The sequence below is a fragment of the Cnephaeus nilssonii genome, assembly GCF_951640355.1.
Source record: "Cnephaeus nilssonii genome assembly, chromosome: 13".
NCBI classification, from domain to species: domain Eukaryota; kingdom Metazoa; phylum Chordata; class Mammalia; order Chiroptera; family Vespertilionidae; genus Cnephaeus; species Cnephaeus nilssonii.
Window position 1 is genome coordinate 17,088,317 of NC_137084.1, and position 18,923 is coordinate 17,107,239.

General features: G+C 40.8%; 1 protein-coding gene and 1 pseudogene across 2 annotated transcripts in view; both read right to left on the reverse strand.

Moving 5' to 3' along the window:
• The window catches only part of CKAP5 (cytoskeleton associated protein 5), an 87,030-nt gene that overhangs the window by 54,668 nt on the left and 13,439 nt on the right, over positions 1-18,923 (reverse strand). The window contains exons 2-7 of the mRNA XM_079787830.1: positions 11,401-11,494; positions 10,724-10,917; positions 9,056-9,262; positions 3,138-3,309; positions 2,435-2,567; positions 2,113-2,213 (exon numbers count right to left, since the gene is read on the reverse strand). Of these exons, the coding sequence (XP_079643956.1) occupies positions 2,113-2,213; positions 2,435-2,567; positions 3,138-3,309; positions 9,056-9,262; positions 10,724-10,917; positions 11,401-11,457 (864 nt within the window). The 5' untranslated portion in view covers positions 11,458-11,494. The remainder of the gene's footprint in view (positions 1-2,112; positions 2,214-2,434; positions 2,568-3,137; positions 3,310-9,055; positions 9,263-10,723; positions 10,918-11,400; positions 11,495-18,923) is intronic.
• On the reverse strand, positions 3,335-9,049 carry LOC307109172 (annotated as a pseudogene). Its single transcript has one exon. The product of its transcript is annotated as an uncharacterized misc_RNA (transcript).

Sequence of the window (18,923 nt, forward strand, 5' to 3'; positions counted from 1 at the left end):
TCCATACTATCAATATTAAAAAGACCAGAAAAGAATAATCACATAACCAACAACCCAACCAAAACTGTTCTAATCTTGAAGATTAGTTTTCTAGGTTGGGAGTAAAATGTTACCCTCTTGTTTTATGGCCATAAAAGAGAATATGCTCCATTAGAGATCAAACAATCATTCAATAATTTGAATATGCACTATTTGAAAGAACTGGAGATAGAAAGATGATAAACTAGCCTCCCTAGAGAACTTTACAATTCAATTCAATTTATTAAATATTTAGTTGTTAATCGGAAGTTTATAGGATATGAAAGGAGCTGTTAGCAGAGATAGGAAGCTCTTTAGTGAATAACTACAAGAGGTTTTAACCTAGTTTAGGCTGACAAATAAGATCTCTCCTAAAAAGTGATGCTTAAGGTGAGATCCAGAAGATAAAGAGGCATTATGAGCTGAATGGGGGGAGAAAAATGAATAAGCAGAAAGAACAGCAATGTTAAGTCCTAAAGTTTATAAGAAAAAATAAAAATAAAAAAAACAAGTGTGGCACATTTGATACTGGGAGAAGTTCCACATGACTGGAGTGTGGAGAGCAATTAAAGATGTGGCTGGAAGGTAAGCAGAGGCCTCAAAGGTACCAGAAATGACCTTAAGGGCCACAGGATGATATTAGGCATCATCTTAAAACTCATGGAAGCCATTAAAGAGTTTTACTGAGGCAATGATATAAGAAGATTTGCATTTTGGTAAATGACACCTCTAATTACATTGTGATATCTAATGGGAAGAAGGAGGCAAGAGCAAAGAAAGGGAGTCTTCTAAAAAGACAACTGTAGCCCTAGCTGGTTTGGTTCAGTGATAGAGCATTGGTCTGTGGACCAAAGGGTCCCAGGTTCGATTCCGGTCAAGGGCGTGTACCTTGGTTGCAGGCTCCTCCCTGGCTCGGGCCCTGATCAGGGCTCATGCATGAGGCAACCAAATGATGTGTTTTCTCTCACATTGATGTTTCTCTGTCTTTCCCTCTCCCTAAAAATCAATGGAAAAATATCCTTGGGTGAAGATTAACAAACAAACAAAAAAAAGACGATGATGACAACTGTAGTACTGAAGCACCTAAGGCAAGACATGATGGTGGTTGGCATAAGACTGTTTCTCAATTGGGGATACTTTTGTCTTTTGGAATACATTTAGCAAATGCTGGAGACATTTTTTATATCAGGACTTGGGAGATTGGTATTACTGATATCTAGTGGGTAAAGGCCCGAGATGCTGCTAAAAAGCCTACAAGGCACAGGAGAGTCCCCAAAACAAAGAATTATCAGGGGAAAAATGTCAAGAGTGCCAAGGTCAAGAAACCCTAGAGGCCGAAACCGGTTTGGCTCAATGGATAGAGCGTCGGTCTGCGGACTGAAGGGTCCCAGGTTCGATTCCGGTCAAGGGCATGTACATTGGCTGCGGGCACATCCCTGGTAGGGGGTGTGCAGGAGGCAGCTGGTTGATGATTCTCTCTCATCGATGTTTCTAGCTCTCTATCCCTCTCCCTTCCTCTCTGTAAAAAAATCAATAAAAAAAATATTTAAAAAAAAAAAAAAAAGAAACCCTAGAGTAACTACTAGAGCAGTGATGGCGAACCTATGACACGCGTGTCAGCACTGACACGCGTAGCCATTTCTGATGACACGCGGCCACATGCCGAGGATGAAACATTTGCGACTAGAGTCTTGGAGTTAGTTTTTTCCTCAAAGTGACACACTACCCGAGTTATGCTCAGTTTTTTGGCGAAGTTTGACACACCAAGCTCAAAAGGTTGCCCATCACTGTACTAAAGAGTGGGATGAAGAAATGGAGATGAATTTGAGATATTTAAAGGTAAAACCAGAGATACAATGAGGAAAAGGGAGACATCAAGAAAAATATTCTAGTTTTTGGCAAGATGTAAAAAAAAGTGCAACAGTAAGTATATATACAAAATCTATGGGAACAAAGAAGAAGCAACTAATTCACTCTTTTAGGGAAGATAGAGAGTGGAAGGGTACACCAGGAAATGGCTCAGCAGGGCATTTCTAATCATACTATAGTAGTTACTTAAAATGAAATAAATGAAAGAAGTTTACCATTACTTACAATTTTGTCATAAAAGTCTTTGGGAAGTTTGGAAAGAATTTCTACTGCTTCCAAAAGCTCATAAGCATCTATCTGTGGCACTTCATCACCATCATCACCACCTTCCAGGAGAAAAACAACAAAAATGGATGAAAGGATTTTATTTCTGTTATCAGTCCTTTCACACCTCTGATGAAATCTTGATACAGAATTATTAGTACTATATGCAACTTATATTTTATTAAATGGCAGTCCTACAAAACATGCCTAGTGAACATAGGTTCTTGTGGTAGGGCCTGTTCTTGCCAATTGTTATAGAGACCAGTGTTTAGAATGGGCTTACCTCCCTCAGCATCTCCACCAGCAGACTGTTGCTGTTCCAATTTCGCTTGTAATTCTTGCTGGGAACGCAGAAACCGAGTTGGTTTAGGAGCACCTGTTGGCAGTTTGACCCATTCTTCTTCTAGTTCTTTCAACTGTAAATATAATAAAATATTTTAAAAACATTGTCTACATCTCTACCATTAGATAACATATTTATATTTACTTATGTACGAACTTAATTTCTTATTTATATGGCCCTAAAGGGACAAGATAAATTTAAATTGTGTACATTTTGTAGCATAAGACAAACTGACTTATATTTACTACACTGAAGATGTATGGCTAAGCACACAGAAAAAAGAAAATCCATTTTTTTGGACACCTTTATTAGTTCATGAATTCAGATATATTTGTATCAGATAAAGTTTATAATAAATTATAATAAAAAAGAAATTACTTTTGTCTAAACAGATATTAAATCCTGCTACCAATCGCATTATAAAGGGATCTTTTAAACTGCTACAAATTCAAGACTAACATACAGGAATCACCAAATGCATGGTATTTAACTTGAGAGGACAAAGTAACAATAGAGACAGTTGGCTATGCTCAGAAGAACCAACTGATTTAAAAAAGTAATTATTTGTAAGGATAGAATATCAACAACAATAAGAAGGAAATATCTTCATATATTAACCTTATGCAAAAACTTTGTGCCTTACCTGGACAGAGTTTATATTTTGTAATGGGGGTCTCAGAACATCCCGAATCCATCTGTAAATCTCCACAGCAATTAGTTTGGCTTCATCTCGCACACCCTTGTCTCGAGATTCGAAGAGTTTTGGCAACACTTTGATAATTGGCTTAAGCAAGATGATTTTGGAACCAAATTCACTAGAAATAAAATATTGGAAAAACAATTGTCAACATGCTTGCTTGGGTAAAGTGTTAGCTTTCATTCACACAAACATTCCTATATATTATAGAATTATATAAGTTGAGTTTTAAGGCAGAAAAGAAGGGAATTCATAACCACATCTATGTTTATATGTCATTATTCCAAGAATACTATTTAATGTCTTGGGTTCAAAATAATATTACTATATTATTTATTTATAATATTTTTATTGATTTTTAGAGAGAGAGGAAGGGAGAGGAGAGGGAGAAAGAGAAACATCGATGTGAAAGCAGAACATCAATTGGCTGCCTCCTGTGCACCCCCCTATCAGGGATTGAGCCTGCAACCCGGGCATGTGCCCTGACCAGGAATCCAACCAGGAACCAGGAACCTTTTGGTGCATGGGACAACGCCCAACTAACTGAGCCACACTGGCCAGGTCAATATTACCATTTTAAAACTAACTTTCTAGATAACTAGAGTAGGAATAATTCAAGCCCTTAAAGGACCAACACTTTGTAATATCTTAAATATACATGCATATACATATAAAAGCATAAAAATATAAACAAATACGTTTATAAATATTTAGATGAGTGAATATTTTTTCTTTTCTTTTCTTTTTTAATAGTTCTTACAATTAAGGTGGTTCACTCAACTCAATAGATAACTAATCCTGGCAGTATGTGGTTTCATTCCTGATTTAAAGCTATCACACTGTAACTCCAGGCAACTTAAACCTTTTTGCTTTAGTTTTCCATGGGAAAAATAGTTGTATTCTGATTTCTTTAAGAAAGGTAACACAATTATTTATCTACTTAATTATTTTTTCCAGCAAAATAAAATTCCAGTTTATTGTTGTACAACACTGTTTCACACACATCAAAAAGGCCAAATAAACAAATAGCAACTTCCTAGCCAAAAAATGAAAAAAAAAAAGAAACCTTTAATTTTGGGCCCTGTTAACCATTTCATATAAACCCAACTACTTATAGTACAGCCAAGTGCATACACAGAAAGTTACTGGAATGCTCAGAATAAGATTTTTGTTTTTGTTTTTTTACAAGGTTTTTTTTTCTCCTTTGGGATTATAATGAACATGGTCACTCCACAAATAAAGTCAGAAATAGGATGGAGAATGTTCCAAAGGCTGGTTTGGTCATCGCAAGGTCATTAAAAATGGTTAACTCCTAACAATATGTACAAAAATATAAAATGTAAATAAAAAATACCAACAAATTTTCCTTTTAAAAGTACTTTTAAGAAAAAACGCAGGGCCTTAGAAGTTTTGGTTCTTTGGGTGACGAAGAGCACATGTCATCTGTGACTCTTGCAGGTGATCAGGTTTAGATTCTGAGATGGGAAGTGGGGGGTGAATAGGTCACAGTGGCCTTTTTTGGGAAAAAATTTTATCTTTTCCTTTTTTGCTGTTTAGCCATCCTCACCAGTCTTCTGCTTCTTGGTGTCAACATCGTCATCCTCATCATTTTCAGCTGCCTGTTTGCTAGTAGCTACCTCAGTCTCCTCAACTTCATCTCCATCTTCCTCCTCCCTATCACCTTCCTCCTGCTCTTCCTCACCTCCTGCTCCTCATTTTCCTCATAGCATTCCCATTAGCAGGTATGTCTCTTCCATTCTCTGCCTCCTCCACAACTTCTTTCTCCTTTTAGCCCTTGGCGGTGATGTCAGAGCTGGCGTCCATGGCCACATCTGACATGGTGGGGCATGCCGGTGATCCGCAGTGGATTTTTTAAAAAGGACTCTGGCGAAAAAGCTGCTGGAGTCCGCAGTGGCAGAGGAGGCGTGGGGTGGAGGTGGCTACAGCCAAGGGAGAGGCGGCCACAGGAACAATGCAAAGATGGCTTTTCAGAGCAGCCAGAGGAAAGGTAACACTTTAACCTCATATATCTGTCACATACTATATTTTTAAGTTCCCAACTTGCCAAATTTAGCTTTCTGATTCACTGTTAACATTTCTGAATAACATTCTGGAGCAAGAGGAATTTAGTTATAAAAGAACACTGAAATTCTCTAGTAAGACCCATATATATTATTCATCTATGATCTAATGGGTACACATACATTTATCTCAAATGTATAAATACAACAAAATTTTTCCAGTAATAGCTACTGACATATTCCAATAGTCCAAAAAAGGAGACTGTGAAAATACTCTCTCTAGAAAGTGATATTTAACAAGACACCTGATTGTGAAAATAGTTGAAATATAGATATCTTAACATGAAACTAAACTAGTTGCCTATGATGATAATTAACCATTCTTTTTAGGGATACTCAACATGGTGCCTGAAGAATCTAACATTTGGGATTCTTAATTTTTCTTTACATTATTACTGTTTCACCTGATTTTTTGTTTCACTATCCTTGCCTGCTTCTGAAAGATAAAAAACAAAACAAAACCAAAACAAACAAAAAAAAATTTGGAGCAGGTCTAGATGGAAAATACCTTAAAAAATAAATTTTGGTACTAAACACATTACTACAGAAAAAAACAAAAGGGTTCTAGAAGCCCGTTTTAGGGGCCACAGAACAATATTTGGTCTCCTGAAACTATCACTAACAGATAGCTTAAGGAAGCTCTGGAATCTAAGATTGAACATTTGGTCTCAAGGTTCTTGAAGGTCTGAGAGAACTGTCTAGTTCCACTTTTAGATTCTGAGATGCTTTAGGACAAATAAAGAACCACACAGAAATGGGACTAAATAACATCTATAAGAAAGATGTAAAAAGATATGTCTAACTTGTTCTTTTCTACCCTTATTCTCCTAGTCAGCTTAAAATGAAGTAACCAGAGTTTATAGCATTCTAGATTAAAAACTTCTAATTAAAAGGTAGAAGATGATAGTATAATATATATTTCATTATAGATCCAATACTAAGGACAGAAGAGATCTACTGATACAAGCACAGTTTTGATAATCAAGTCAATTCATTAAATTTCTAAGATAAGAACCACATACTATTTACTATTCATAAAAATACATGCCTACTAGCCTATCTAATAAAAGAGAAAAATGCAAATTGACTATACCTCCACCACGCCCACCAGCCAATCAGGAGCAAGTATGCAAATTAACCCAACAAATATGGCGACGGCTACAGAGCTGGAGCAAGGAGGAGGCTTGGGTTGCCCCCAGCGATGGAGGAAGCCAAGCTTCCCGCCGGCCCTGGCCAGCCCTGGCCTCCGCTCAAGGCTACAAAGTTTCAATTATAGAAGATAAATAAATCCCAGATACCAGGGCCTCTGCTTGGATCGCCGGGGGGCATGGCTGGCCTGAAAACCACCACAGGCCCCTCACCCAGGCTGCCCCATGCTCCAAGGGAACCCCCATCCTGATCCGGGACACCCTTCAGGGCAAACCAGCCAGCCTCCACCCGTGCACCAGGCCTCTATCCTATTTAATAAAAGAGTAATATGCAAATTGACCATCACTCCAACACAAGATGGCTGCCCCCATGTGGTCAAAGATGGCTGCCACAGATGGCCAGCAGGAGAGGGAAGTTGGGAGGGACCAGGCCTGCAAGGGAGGGCAGTTGGGGGCGATCAAGCCTGCAGGGGAGGGCAGTTAGGGGTGACCAGGCCAGCAGAGGAGGGAAGTTGGGGGCGACCGGGCCTACAGGGGAGAGCAGTTGGGGGAGGGGGGGGACCAGGCCTGCAGGGGAGGGCAGTTAGAGGTGACCAGGCCTGCAGGGGAGGGCAGTTAGGGGCAATCAGGATGGCAGGGGAGTGGTTAGGGGATGATCAGGCTGGCAGGCAGAAGCGGTTAGGGCAATCAGGAAGGAAGGCAGGTGAGCAGTTGGGAACCAGCAGTCCTGGATTGTGAGAGGGATGTCCGACTGCCCGATCCTGGTAGGATCGGGCCTAAACGGGCAGTCAGACATCCCTTGAGGAGTCCCAGATTGGAGAGGGTGCAGGCTGGGCTGAGGGACACACACCCCCGTGCACGAATTTCATGCACCAGGCCTCTAGTCTATATATATAAAAAGCTAAGCGATTGGCTGACCGCCGAGTAGGTATGACAGGCACTGACCACCAGGGGGCAGAGATGCTCAACGCAGGAGCTGCCGAGCGACAGCAACTTTGCAGAGTGCACTCTCGCATTCCAGGACCCCTCAGGGGATGTTGGACTGCTGGTTTCGGCCCGATCCCCACAGGCCAGGACGAGGGACCCCACCTGCTGGAGGGACCCCGCTCACTCCTCAGACACGCTTCGAGCCCCAGCGCTGCCCCAGGTGCAGCCGGCTGGGGAGGGACCACGGGAGGTTGGCTTCAGGGCGTGTCTGGCCTATCTCGCCTAGTCCTGCCCCGCCGGCCACCTTCTAACTAATTTCCTTTCAATGTGCACGAATCTGTGCACCGGGCCTCTAGTACTATAATAATAGGCTAGACATGAGAAAACATTTATTTCACAAGAATATAAGTGAAAGTCAAATTTTATAAAAGAACATTATGAACCAAAATGAAGGACAACTTAAAAGTTTAAGATAGAAATTGAAGATAGTTTAACAAAATTTAAAAAGTTTGATACTTTCATGTAAGATAAACACCAAAGGAAGCATTTTCTCCAAGAAGTAGGTCATATACAAAATCATAAGAGAGTTGAGATGATCTTCACTTCATAGGTCACATATTTAGGGTTTCAGCAGAGCTGTTTTCTAAAGCAGTGGTTACCAACCTTTTGGACCTCGCAGACACCACCGGTTGGCGACCACTGTTCTAAAGTATCTCACGTGGATGGTTTGGGGGACAGGATATCAGATAAGGACTGCCAAATCATAACAAACTAATAGTTTGTCTAATTCAGATTTCCACAGCAAATTACAACCACTTATTCATGAAAACCTTCACTGCCAAATTCTAGGGCTGAAAATAACTTATTACACAAGAGTAAAAGTTATTTTCTATTTGCTATTGCTGTACGTCTGTTTAAAGGCATATAGCATTTGCTTCTATTTTATAAAAAGGCACCTAAATAAAGGTCTTTAGTCAACAAACTGTGGATAGCAAACACTTAAAGGATATAAATTTATGTCAGAGAAAGAGCGGCTTAAATACCCTGAGGAGTGCTTTTCAACAAAAAGGCCAATTCATTATCTAAAAACAGGTCAGAAATATTCCCTGTTCATCTTCATTAGAAAGAAATTTAAGCCCTAGCTGGTTTGGTTCAGTGGATAGAGCATCGGCCTGTGGACCAAAGGGTCCCGAGTTCAATTCCAGTCAAGGGTACATACCTTGGTTGCATACTCCTCCCTGGCCCAGGCCCTGGTCAGGGCGTATGCAGGAGGCAACCAATAGATGTGTTTCTTTCACATCGATATTTCTCTCTGTCTTTCCCTCTCTCTAACATCAATGGAAAAATATCCTCAGGTAAGAATTAAAAACAAAACAAAACAAACCCACAAAAAAATAAAGTCCCCTACGAAGGAAGGAAGGAAGGAAGGAAGGAAGGAAGGAAGGAAGGAAGGAAGGAAGGAAGGAAGGAGGAAGGGAGGGAGGGAATGAATTTAAATAAAATAATTATGCAACACCCTTGAAGGCTAAAATTACTGAATACAAAGTGCCACACTCGAGGAATGAGTTCAGCTTTTCCAAGTCACTTTCCTGATTGGTATGGCATGCCAAGTCAAGTCTAGCAGTTTTCATTTCTGTTTAAACCAGGAACCCAAACTCAACTGAGACACTCTAGTTAATAGAACTAATGCAAAAAGAAAAGGTCTTACCTTAAGGCTTTCCTCAGTGTCTCTATACAGGCCACTATAATCTTGGGGTTCTTATTGTCCAGGCCTTTTAGGAGCTCTTCTTGCACAGTCTCTCCTTTCTCAATCTCTATGTACATCAGACAAATCTCGATCCCTAGCTCCTTGGCTTTGGCTTTGGGTTGGTTGAACACTTTACTTACAACACCCGATACAACTTCTCCTGTAGTTCTGTAATATAGATTATAAACAACAACCATACACACAAAAACACACTTCAGTAGGAAGAGCTAGAAAAGGTCATGTAAGGCAGTGTGTGTGTGGAGAGGGGGAAAGGGGGATACACAGTTACTTTTTAAAATGCTTAAACGAGTCTCTAATTTTTAAATTTATGTTTGAAAATATTAAAAAACTAGGATTGAACATTTGGTCTCAAGGTTCTATTACACAAGAGTAAAGTGCAAAGGTTTAAGACATTCATACCAGACAATAACACAGAACCATAGACTGTTTATAAATGTAAAAATTCAAACAAGAAAACAAAAATCCCTTGAAATTCCACAACTTCCAGATCTTTCTATACACACACAGATATATTATATAAAAATAGGATTATCAAGTTCTCGATTTTGTGAAATTAAAAAAAAATAATAATTTTAAACACCCCTTAAAGGAATTTCTTCACAGAAGGAATGGATATACACCTTTAGTAATAAAAGGCTGCTCCCAACTCCTTGGTAAGACTATAGTAACTTTACTGCTTTGAGTCTCTTCTAAATTAAATAAAACTTGTACTATTGGAAGTTGGAGGAATTGAATGGGCTGGAATTACATGTAGCACTTGTCAAAAAGTTTCTGGTATCAGAAGAAAAATGAAATTAAAAAAAGGAATGACTTGAAAAACTTGGTGATGTTAACAAACTCAAATTATGATTGTTTTTATTAGTATAATCTTTGAAGTAAGTCAAGTATATATTTCTTGTGCAATTAAGTCAATGGCCCCATTTGTGGGTGTATGTGTGTATGTGTGTGTAGGGGGGTGGGGGGCTCCTTTCAATAACATAAAGATTAGAGTTAGAAAAATCAGGTTTAAGAGGTATGGGAGAGAGGAGTCACTAGAAACATCTATCACTTGAGCTATGGCTCAAGTCAAACAGGCTGAGAGTCACAGAGGTCGTTTAGTTAGCATTGCCTCTCCTAAGAGATAAAAATGCCTAATGGCCACAGGAAGAAAGATGTGATTCTAAGATCACCTAGCTGGGATCTTAGAAAAAGTTTTCTGTAATGCCCAAATATTTTCAGTGAAATTCTGATCATTCCTTTGCTAACAACCTCTCAGTTTCTTCTAAAAGTTACTGAAGATTTTCCTTCTTAGTCTAGAGTATTTTCCCTTATGAAAGTTCAAAAGGAGAAAACATTACTTGTTCATCAAAACTTAAGGTAGAAATTCAAGATCTGATTTCTAATTTGTTCCCCTTTAGAGAACTCAGGTACTCCTGAGAACAGATAAAGACTGAAAACAAAACAAAACACCAAAAGCCCCACAAGTATCAAGGAACTATGAAAGTAAGAAAATGAATATATTCTAAAAGTGCTAATAACTAAGAACAGTGATCCATAAATATATATAGATTAATCCAGGTAGCACCAGATAGGGTTTTTTAACAGAACAGTTGAAAAGAAACTACTTACTTTCCTGCTACATGGGCATTTTCGACATAAACAAGTGCAGCTTCTAATCCTTTCAACTGAACCACTGCATTGGAATCAGTCACAAATTTTTTGATCAATCCTAAAAATTTGGACCATTCTGGGCTCTTTTCATCTCTTATTTTCTGGAAGATCTTCAGGGCCTCTTCATATCCATTTAACCTTGCTTTCCACAGCTAAAACAAACGTTGTATTTTGAAAAACAAAACTTAATAATACTATTATTATTTATTGTTAAGGGGAAGGGAAAAATAACTACCCTATACCAGGTAATCTAAACAAAAGACCCCATGAGTGAAAACAAAAAAGGAGTTAAGGAAATTCAGATACTTTTTTAAAAAATTAGCTAATAAACTTTTTCTTGTAAATATTTAGTATTTATGACATTCTACTAGGGTCATCTAAAATTCATAACAGGCCATTATAAATGTATTTCAATTGGATACAAAGTATTCAAGTATTATTACTTCTTTAGAACATGGCATTAAAAATGTGATAGTTCAAACATGAATCATCCTGCTGAAACTGCCCAATCTCCAAAAGTACGTTGTTTTCAGTTGTACTGTGTAATCACTGGGCAGGTGTTTACTACACTACACGGTATAACTGCAGACAAAACAAGCCAATATACTGAAATTTGAGTTACAGAAAAGTCTCACCTTGTGTTCACATTTCTGATCAACTGGCAGTTTCAACCACTCACTGTCATCTCCCATTGTGCTTCCAGTTTCTCCTTAGAATTAAGAGTAATTCCTGGTCAAATAAAAATCGATACCTATTAATTCTAGCATCCAGCAGTCTCTTAAGACAAATGATTTTTTCTCAGATTTTTATTTTATCATGATGCACCAATAAAATTTAAAACCCATTCTGTTTATATACCCATTTAATTACATTAATAGAGCATTTTAAAAGTAAACACACAGAAAAGTCAATAAAAAAATCTAAATAAATCTAGAAAGGACAGATATCTGTTTAAAAAAAAAAAGGTGCTTAAATATTTTCCCAATGAGAACTTCTTAGATACATGACAAAGATAAAATAAAACAGAAGAGCTGAGCTACTTGGCCTCTTAAAAGGACAAGATAAGATGGCCCTGGCCAGGTCAAGTCAGGTAGCTCAGTTGGTTGGAGCCTCATCTCGATATGCCAAGGTTGTGGGTTTGATCCCTGGTCAGGGCACACACAGAAGCAACCAATGAATGCATTAATAAATGGAACAACAAATGGCTGTTTCTCTCTCCCCACCCCTTCCCTCTCTTTTACCTTCCCCTCTTTCTCTCTCAAATCAATTTTTAATAAAGGGCAAGAGTTTCAAAGAATGTCATACTTTCAATTGTTAACCTAAAATTCCTTATAGAAAGTAATCAATATGGAAAAATCTCAATGCTACCCAGCTCTCTATCTAATTATGGCAAATATGACTTTAGTCAATGTTTATGTAAACTAGTAAAAAAATTAAATCCCTGAATAAACTATTCCTTTATAAACTTTATATTTAAACAATTTTTAGAGAGGTTTATAGTCAATATTTATTTAATAACTTTATGCTATTTATTTAGATAACATTTATTTCTGTTTATAAAAGTCATTTATGCTAACTGCAGAAAATCTGGAAAGTACAGGAAATATTAAAGAAGTATTAAAACGTAATTTCACCACTTTGATGAACACTAAAGTGTGTGTCCACTTGAGTCCTTCCAGACTTTTTTCAATGCATATCTATAAAACCCTAATATGCAAACAGACCGAACAGCGGAACAACTGGTCACTATGATGTGCGCTGACCACCAGGGGGCGCGTGTGGAAAATGGTGGGTGTTGGCAGCAGGCAGCAGAGCGCGGAACATAGTGGGCACTGGCCATGGCAGGATGGTGGAGCAGATGAGTGGGGGTGCCAGACCAAGGCAGGGCGCTGGTTGCTGTCATAGGTGTGAGCCTTTGATGGTTACTGAAAATTCTTTGCTCCTGTGTGCCACGGTCCCGCCTAGCACTTGCACCTGCTGCCGGCGCCGGCCTCACTCACACCCACTGCCAGCGCTGGCCCCACTCACACCCACCGCAGCTGGAGCCGCCACTTGGCGCTGTCAGTGGGTACGAGCTGTGGCTGCAGGCCCTGATCACCCCTGAGGGCTTCACCACTTCCCCCTACTCCTGAGGGGCAATTGGGGCAGCAGCTGCTGCTTGCACCCGCTGCTGGCGCTAGCCCCAATCGCTTTGCGCTGTCAGTGGGTGCAAGCAGGGCAGGCGCTGTCAGCGTGTGGGAGCTGCAGTGGCAGGAGCGGGGTTGCCCACAGAGAGGGGACCGGGGGCTGTGGTGGGAGGGGCTGGGCAGGGGCGCTGAGGATGGGCTGAGACCCACCCCTGTGCCCACCGCAGCCTCTCGGCTCACAGTTCCTTCCAAGGTGCACGAATTTGTGCACTGGGCCCCTAGTACAGTATATAAAATACATGAAAAAAAGAGGGATAATCCTCTTGCAATCTTTTTCTTTTTTAAAAATATTTTTTAGTTTCTTCATTAAAATAATTTTGAGTTTTTTGTTTGTTTGCTAATGTTTTTAGGATGTGTGAAGAGATTAACCAAAGATCTTATATGCATATATGCATTACCCATGGACACAGATAATAGGTGGTGAAGGCCTTGGGTGGGGTGGAAACTGGGTGGAAGGGGGCAAGGGGGGGGATATGGGGGACATCTATAATACTCTCAACAATAAAGATTTTTGAAAATGTTTTTATTGATTTTAGAGAGAGAAAGTGAGAGGGAGAGAAACAGAAACATGGATGAGAAAGAAACATCAATCTGCTGCCTCCTGCATACTCCCTACTGGGGATGGAGCCTACAATCCTGCATGTGCCCTGACTGGGAATTGAACCAGCAACCTCCTGGTACATGGGACAATGCTCAACCAACTGAGCCACAATGGCTGGATGCAATCTTTTTTTATACAGTCACAAACATTCTCTCATATTTGAGAACAGGATGTTTATCACTCCATTTTTATCAATCCTATTGTTGGAATTTAAATTGTTTCCCATTTTTTAATATTATAAACTAGAGGCCCGGTGCACAGATTCGTGCACTGGTGGGGTCCCTCAGCCTGGCCTGTGGCCTCTTGCAATCCGGGACACCTCAGGGGGGTGTCAAACTGCCAGTTTCAGCCTGATCGCTGCAGGCCGGCCTGCGGGATTGGGCCGAAACTGGCAGTCTGACATCCCCAAGGGATGTAGTGCGCAAAGTGGCAGGCAGCTGGGGAGGAGCCCAAGTCCGGGCCAGGCACCACGCTGCTCCCACTCATATCGGGCCCGCTGCATCTGCCCTAGGCTCGCACCCTGTCAGTCCCTATCAGGAGAGGCTTGTGCCCCCGAAGTGGCGCTTGCTGGCTGTAAGCCCTGCGTCTGATGACCATCAGTCAGCTGAGCGGCGCTCCCGCTATGGGAGTGCAATGACCACCAAGGGCAGCTCCTGTGTTGAGAATCTGCCCCCTGGTGGTCAGTATGCGTCATAGTGACCAGTCAACTGGTCGTTCAGTTGCTTAGACTTTTACATATATAGATAACACTAGAGGCCTGGTGCACAAATTCGTGCATGGGTGGGGTCCAGCTGGCCAGCCCCGATTGGGGCCCATCAGGATGGGCCGGCCGGGGGGAGGGACTGCGGGCAGTTGGAGGGCTGGCCATGCCCCCTGGTCAAACTCCCAGTTGAACTCCTGATCAAACAGACAATCTGCATACAGTAGGTCCTCGGGTTACATCGGAGATCCGTTCCTATGGTGCGACGCAAAGCAATTTTCGCCTTAAGTCGGAACCCACCTACATAAGCACCTACTTCACTCACATGGAGCACATACACAGCAGTAATGAAGTGAAACAGTAAAAAAAATTTAAAAGAAAGATAACAATTCCTGACATCTACTTGTGGTAAATAAATAATAAAAAACATAAAGCACATATGTACATACGTCGAAATGATTGAACTTTTTAAAAAAATAAATAAATGGAAGATGGCGACGTAACCGACGTACGTCGAGTCCAACGTAACCTGAGGACTGCCTGTATTAGCCTTTTATTATATAGGATAGAAGGGATTCTGCTTATGTCTCCTCTCCATCCCCAGTCCTGGTCTGACATAAAATACATCATTTAAAAACAAAAAAGAATATATACCTTGATAATGTCTACTATGAATCAGGCATTGTGTAAAGTACTTGTTAAACATGTTGATCCACTTTGTACTTAGAACAACTACACGAAAGAAAGATATTCTGCCCACTTTACACACTAGGCTTACAAAGATTAAGTAACCTGCCAGAAACAATAAAATTGGTAGGCTGTGAGATCACATTGAGATTCAAAGTTTATGCCTCTTCCTTTACAACTTGTTTCCTCCATGAAAATGTAGGAAATATTCTAGGGAAAGTTAAATACTCAAAGACTAAATTGTAAAAGTTTATTAGAGTAAGTGGAACTTTCATTAAGAACTCCCTCTAAAATCCCCAGGACCGTGTGAAACAACAGCAGCAAATTTTAGAGAAGAAGTTAAACCTTAATAGAGAACAAAAACTCTAATACAGAAATGGCAGGAGATAAAATAGTACATCAGTTTGGCAAACAGTATAGCATTATTTAAGTTGAAGATGCACATACCTTACTTTTCAGCAACTCCATTCCTAGGTATTTACCTTAGACATTGATGCCAACTGCACCGGAAGACCTATACAAGGCTATTCAAAACACTGTTGTTTGTGAAAGTCAAAAGTTTCCAACACTTCACAAGTTCATAAAAAATAATGAATAAACGGTGGTATATTCACTCAGTGTAATATTATACAGCAACAAAAATGAATGAACTATGTAGTGCTTCTCAAACTCTATAGTGAAGGACCAGTCTTTTTTGTTATTGTTGTTAATCCTCACCAGAAAAAGTAGAGGGAAGGGAGTTAAGAATAATATAAAGAATATATAGAGGGTTGCGGGGGGGAGAAGGAGGGAGGGAGGGAGGGAGAAGGAGGGAGGGAGGGAGGGAGAGAGGGGGAGAGAGGGGGGGAGGGAGGGAGGGAGGGAGGGAGAGAGGGAGAGAGAGAGAGAGAGAGAGAGAGAGAGAGAGAGAGAGAGAGAAACATTGATTTGAGAGAACCACATTGATTGGTTGCCTCCCGTATGTACCTTCCTGGGGCCAGGAATGAACCCTGCAACCCAGGTATGTGCCCTTGACAGGGAAACGAACCTACAACCCTTTGGTGCATGGGTGGGTTCTAACCACTGAGTCACCAATGCTCTAACCACTGAGAAACACCATCCAGGGCATCCTATCCTAGTTTTATACCCAAAAGAACAGAAAACAGGTACTCCAACAGGTACACATACATGCATGTCCATAGCATCACTATTCACAATAGCTATTCCATCCATTGATGAACATTCCGGTTCATCAATGGATGGAATAAACAAATTGTGGTATGTACATACAATGGACTATAACTTGGCCATAAAAGGGAATGAAGTAAAGTACTGATACATGCTACAACTAGATGAGCTTCACAAATATGATGCTAAGTGAAAGAAGCCAAACACAAAAGGTCCCATATTGTATGATTCCATTATATGCAAACTAGAGACCCGATGCATGAAATTCATGCAGGAGTAGGCCTTCCTTCCCCTGGCTGCCAGCACCGGCTTCCCTCTGGCACCCAGGACCCAGGCTTCCCTCTGGCCACTGGCAGGCACCCGGGCTTCCCTCGCAGCCCCAGCTTCATCTGGAAGGACGTCTGGTCTAATTAGCATATTACACTTTTATTATTATAGATATCTAGAATTATAATAGATTAATCTATAGAGACAGAACACAGAATGGTGGTTACCAGGGATTGGGGAGAGAGGGAATTGGGCAGAAACTGCTTAATGGATAAGGAGTTTTACTGTAGAGTGATGGAAATGTTTTGGAACTAGATAAAGATGGTGGTTGCATAATATTGTAAATATACAAAATGCCATTTGAATTGTTCATGTTACAATGCTTAAGTTTTATATTAAGTGAATTTCACTTCAATAAATTATTTTTTTAAAGAGAAACATGCAAATTAAAAAAATAAAAATAAAAATAAATTATTTTTTTAAGTCCCAAGGTGATTCTAATGTGTAGCCTGGGTTGAAAATCTCTAACATTACTTTTTGGCACAAGTTTGAGCTGCAAAAGCAATCTTTCCCATCTCATTTTCAAAGAAAAACACTCCATGGATCTTTTAAAACATTTTCCAACCAAGAGAATGTGAACAACCAAGAGAATGAGAATATTCCATTGTTGGTATTCTATGAGTTTACTACAACACTTATCTTTTTTCCCTATTGGTTACTTTTGGAAACATGAAGAAACAGGTTATCCAACTTAAGTGCCTTGTAGAAAATTTAGATGCCATTTTATTATTCTTTCTGAAATGGCTTCTAATACGTTAAAGTCTGAGTTTTTAAAAGTTGGTATTTATGATCTTTCTATTAAAAAGAAAGGCTTGCTTCATACCTAAACCTCCCCAGACATTGACATAATGGATACAGTATTTGTGTATGCATGTGACAAGGACTCTTGCTCTGTTTTTGTCTTCTTCCATGATTGATATACTAAGGAAAAAAGCACTTCTCTACTAATTCCCTCCCACAATTTTGTTAATTATAAAATTAATTTAGACTTTAATCCTATATAATAAGAGAGGACTATGCTAATTATCCGTTATGCTGTGAGGCTTAACGACCGACCGAGTAATGACCAGATCATGGATCTGCAAGAGGGTGGAGCAGCAAACTACAAGCGGGCGCAGAGAGCTACAGGAGGGGGCAGGGCAGCAAGCTATGAGGGGGGGAGGGGAGAGGAGGGAAGGGGGAGCTACAGGAGGGCGGCATCAACCTACTGGCTCACAGATTAGTGTGCAGGGTTACTACTTTTTATATAAACAACGAGTTATGAAGCATTATAATAAAACTAGAGGCCCAGTGCATGATAAAATCATGCACATGTAGGGTCCCCTAGGCCTAACCTGCCATCCAGGCCATATCCACTGCCCCGAAAAGCCTAGCACGCTCCGCAGACACTGATGGCAGCCTGCTCCCCGCTTTTGATGGCACGGGGTCCGCTGGTGCCAGAGCGACACCCAGCTCCCCGCTTTCGATCGCGGGGGAGCTGAGTGTCCGCTGGTGCACCAGGCCTTTCAAAAGCCTCCGGCAGAGGCTTTTGGCCTGGTGCCGGAGCGGACAGACACCCAGCTCCCCCACTTTCGCTTTCGATCGCAGGGGAGCTGGGTGTCTGTCCGCTGGTGCCAGAGCAGACACCCAGCTCACCGCTTTTGATGGTCGGCGGCGAGATGTGGGCTCGCTGCCCCAGAGGCCCCTTCTGTGCCGCAGCACAGCCATGGCTCAGCGTCCCGCCGGCCCAATCGGCCCCCCTGAGTCCCGCCCCCCCGCGCCTCCTGGCCAATCGTGGGCATGGCGAAGGTACGGTCAATTTGCATATTACTCTATTATTAGGTAGGATGTTACAGAATTTGGACTTTATCCCAAAGGTAAAAGGAGACTTTGAAGGATAATTAAGTAGAAAAAATTACATATACTATCAAACTTGCATTTTTTGAAGACCATGTAATGCAAATGTGAAAGCAATGTAAAGAATAGCTTGGGGCCCTAGCCGGTTTGGCTCAGTGGATAGAGCGTCAGCCTACAGACTGAAGGGTCCTGGGTTCGATTCCGGCCAAGGGCACATGCCGGGGTTGTGGCTCAATGCCTGTAGGGGGGTGTGCAGGAGGCAGCTGATCAATGATTGTCTCTCATCACTGATATTTCTATCTCTCTCTCCTTTTCCCTTCCTCTCTGAAAGCAATGAAGAAGAAGAAGAAAAAAAGAATAGCTTGGAAGGCAGTAACAACGGAGGGAAATAAGTTAGAAGGCTATAGTCTAAATTAAAAATGATGGTAGCTTGGACCTAAGGGTAGTAGCAATGCAGATGGAAAAGAGTGGATGAATTTTAGAGATATAAGGAATGTCAAAGAATGTCCTTACTGAGTAAATGTAGAATGGGTAGAAGAGATGGATAAAGATGAGTTTTGGACAAACTGAGTTTGAGATGCATGCCAGACTAGTGTAGATGTGTGCAGTAGTCACTTAAGTAGGAGATTGGTTTACCACACTGGCTGGGCTACA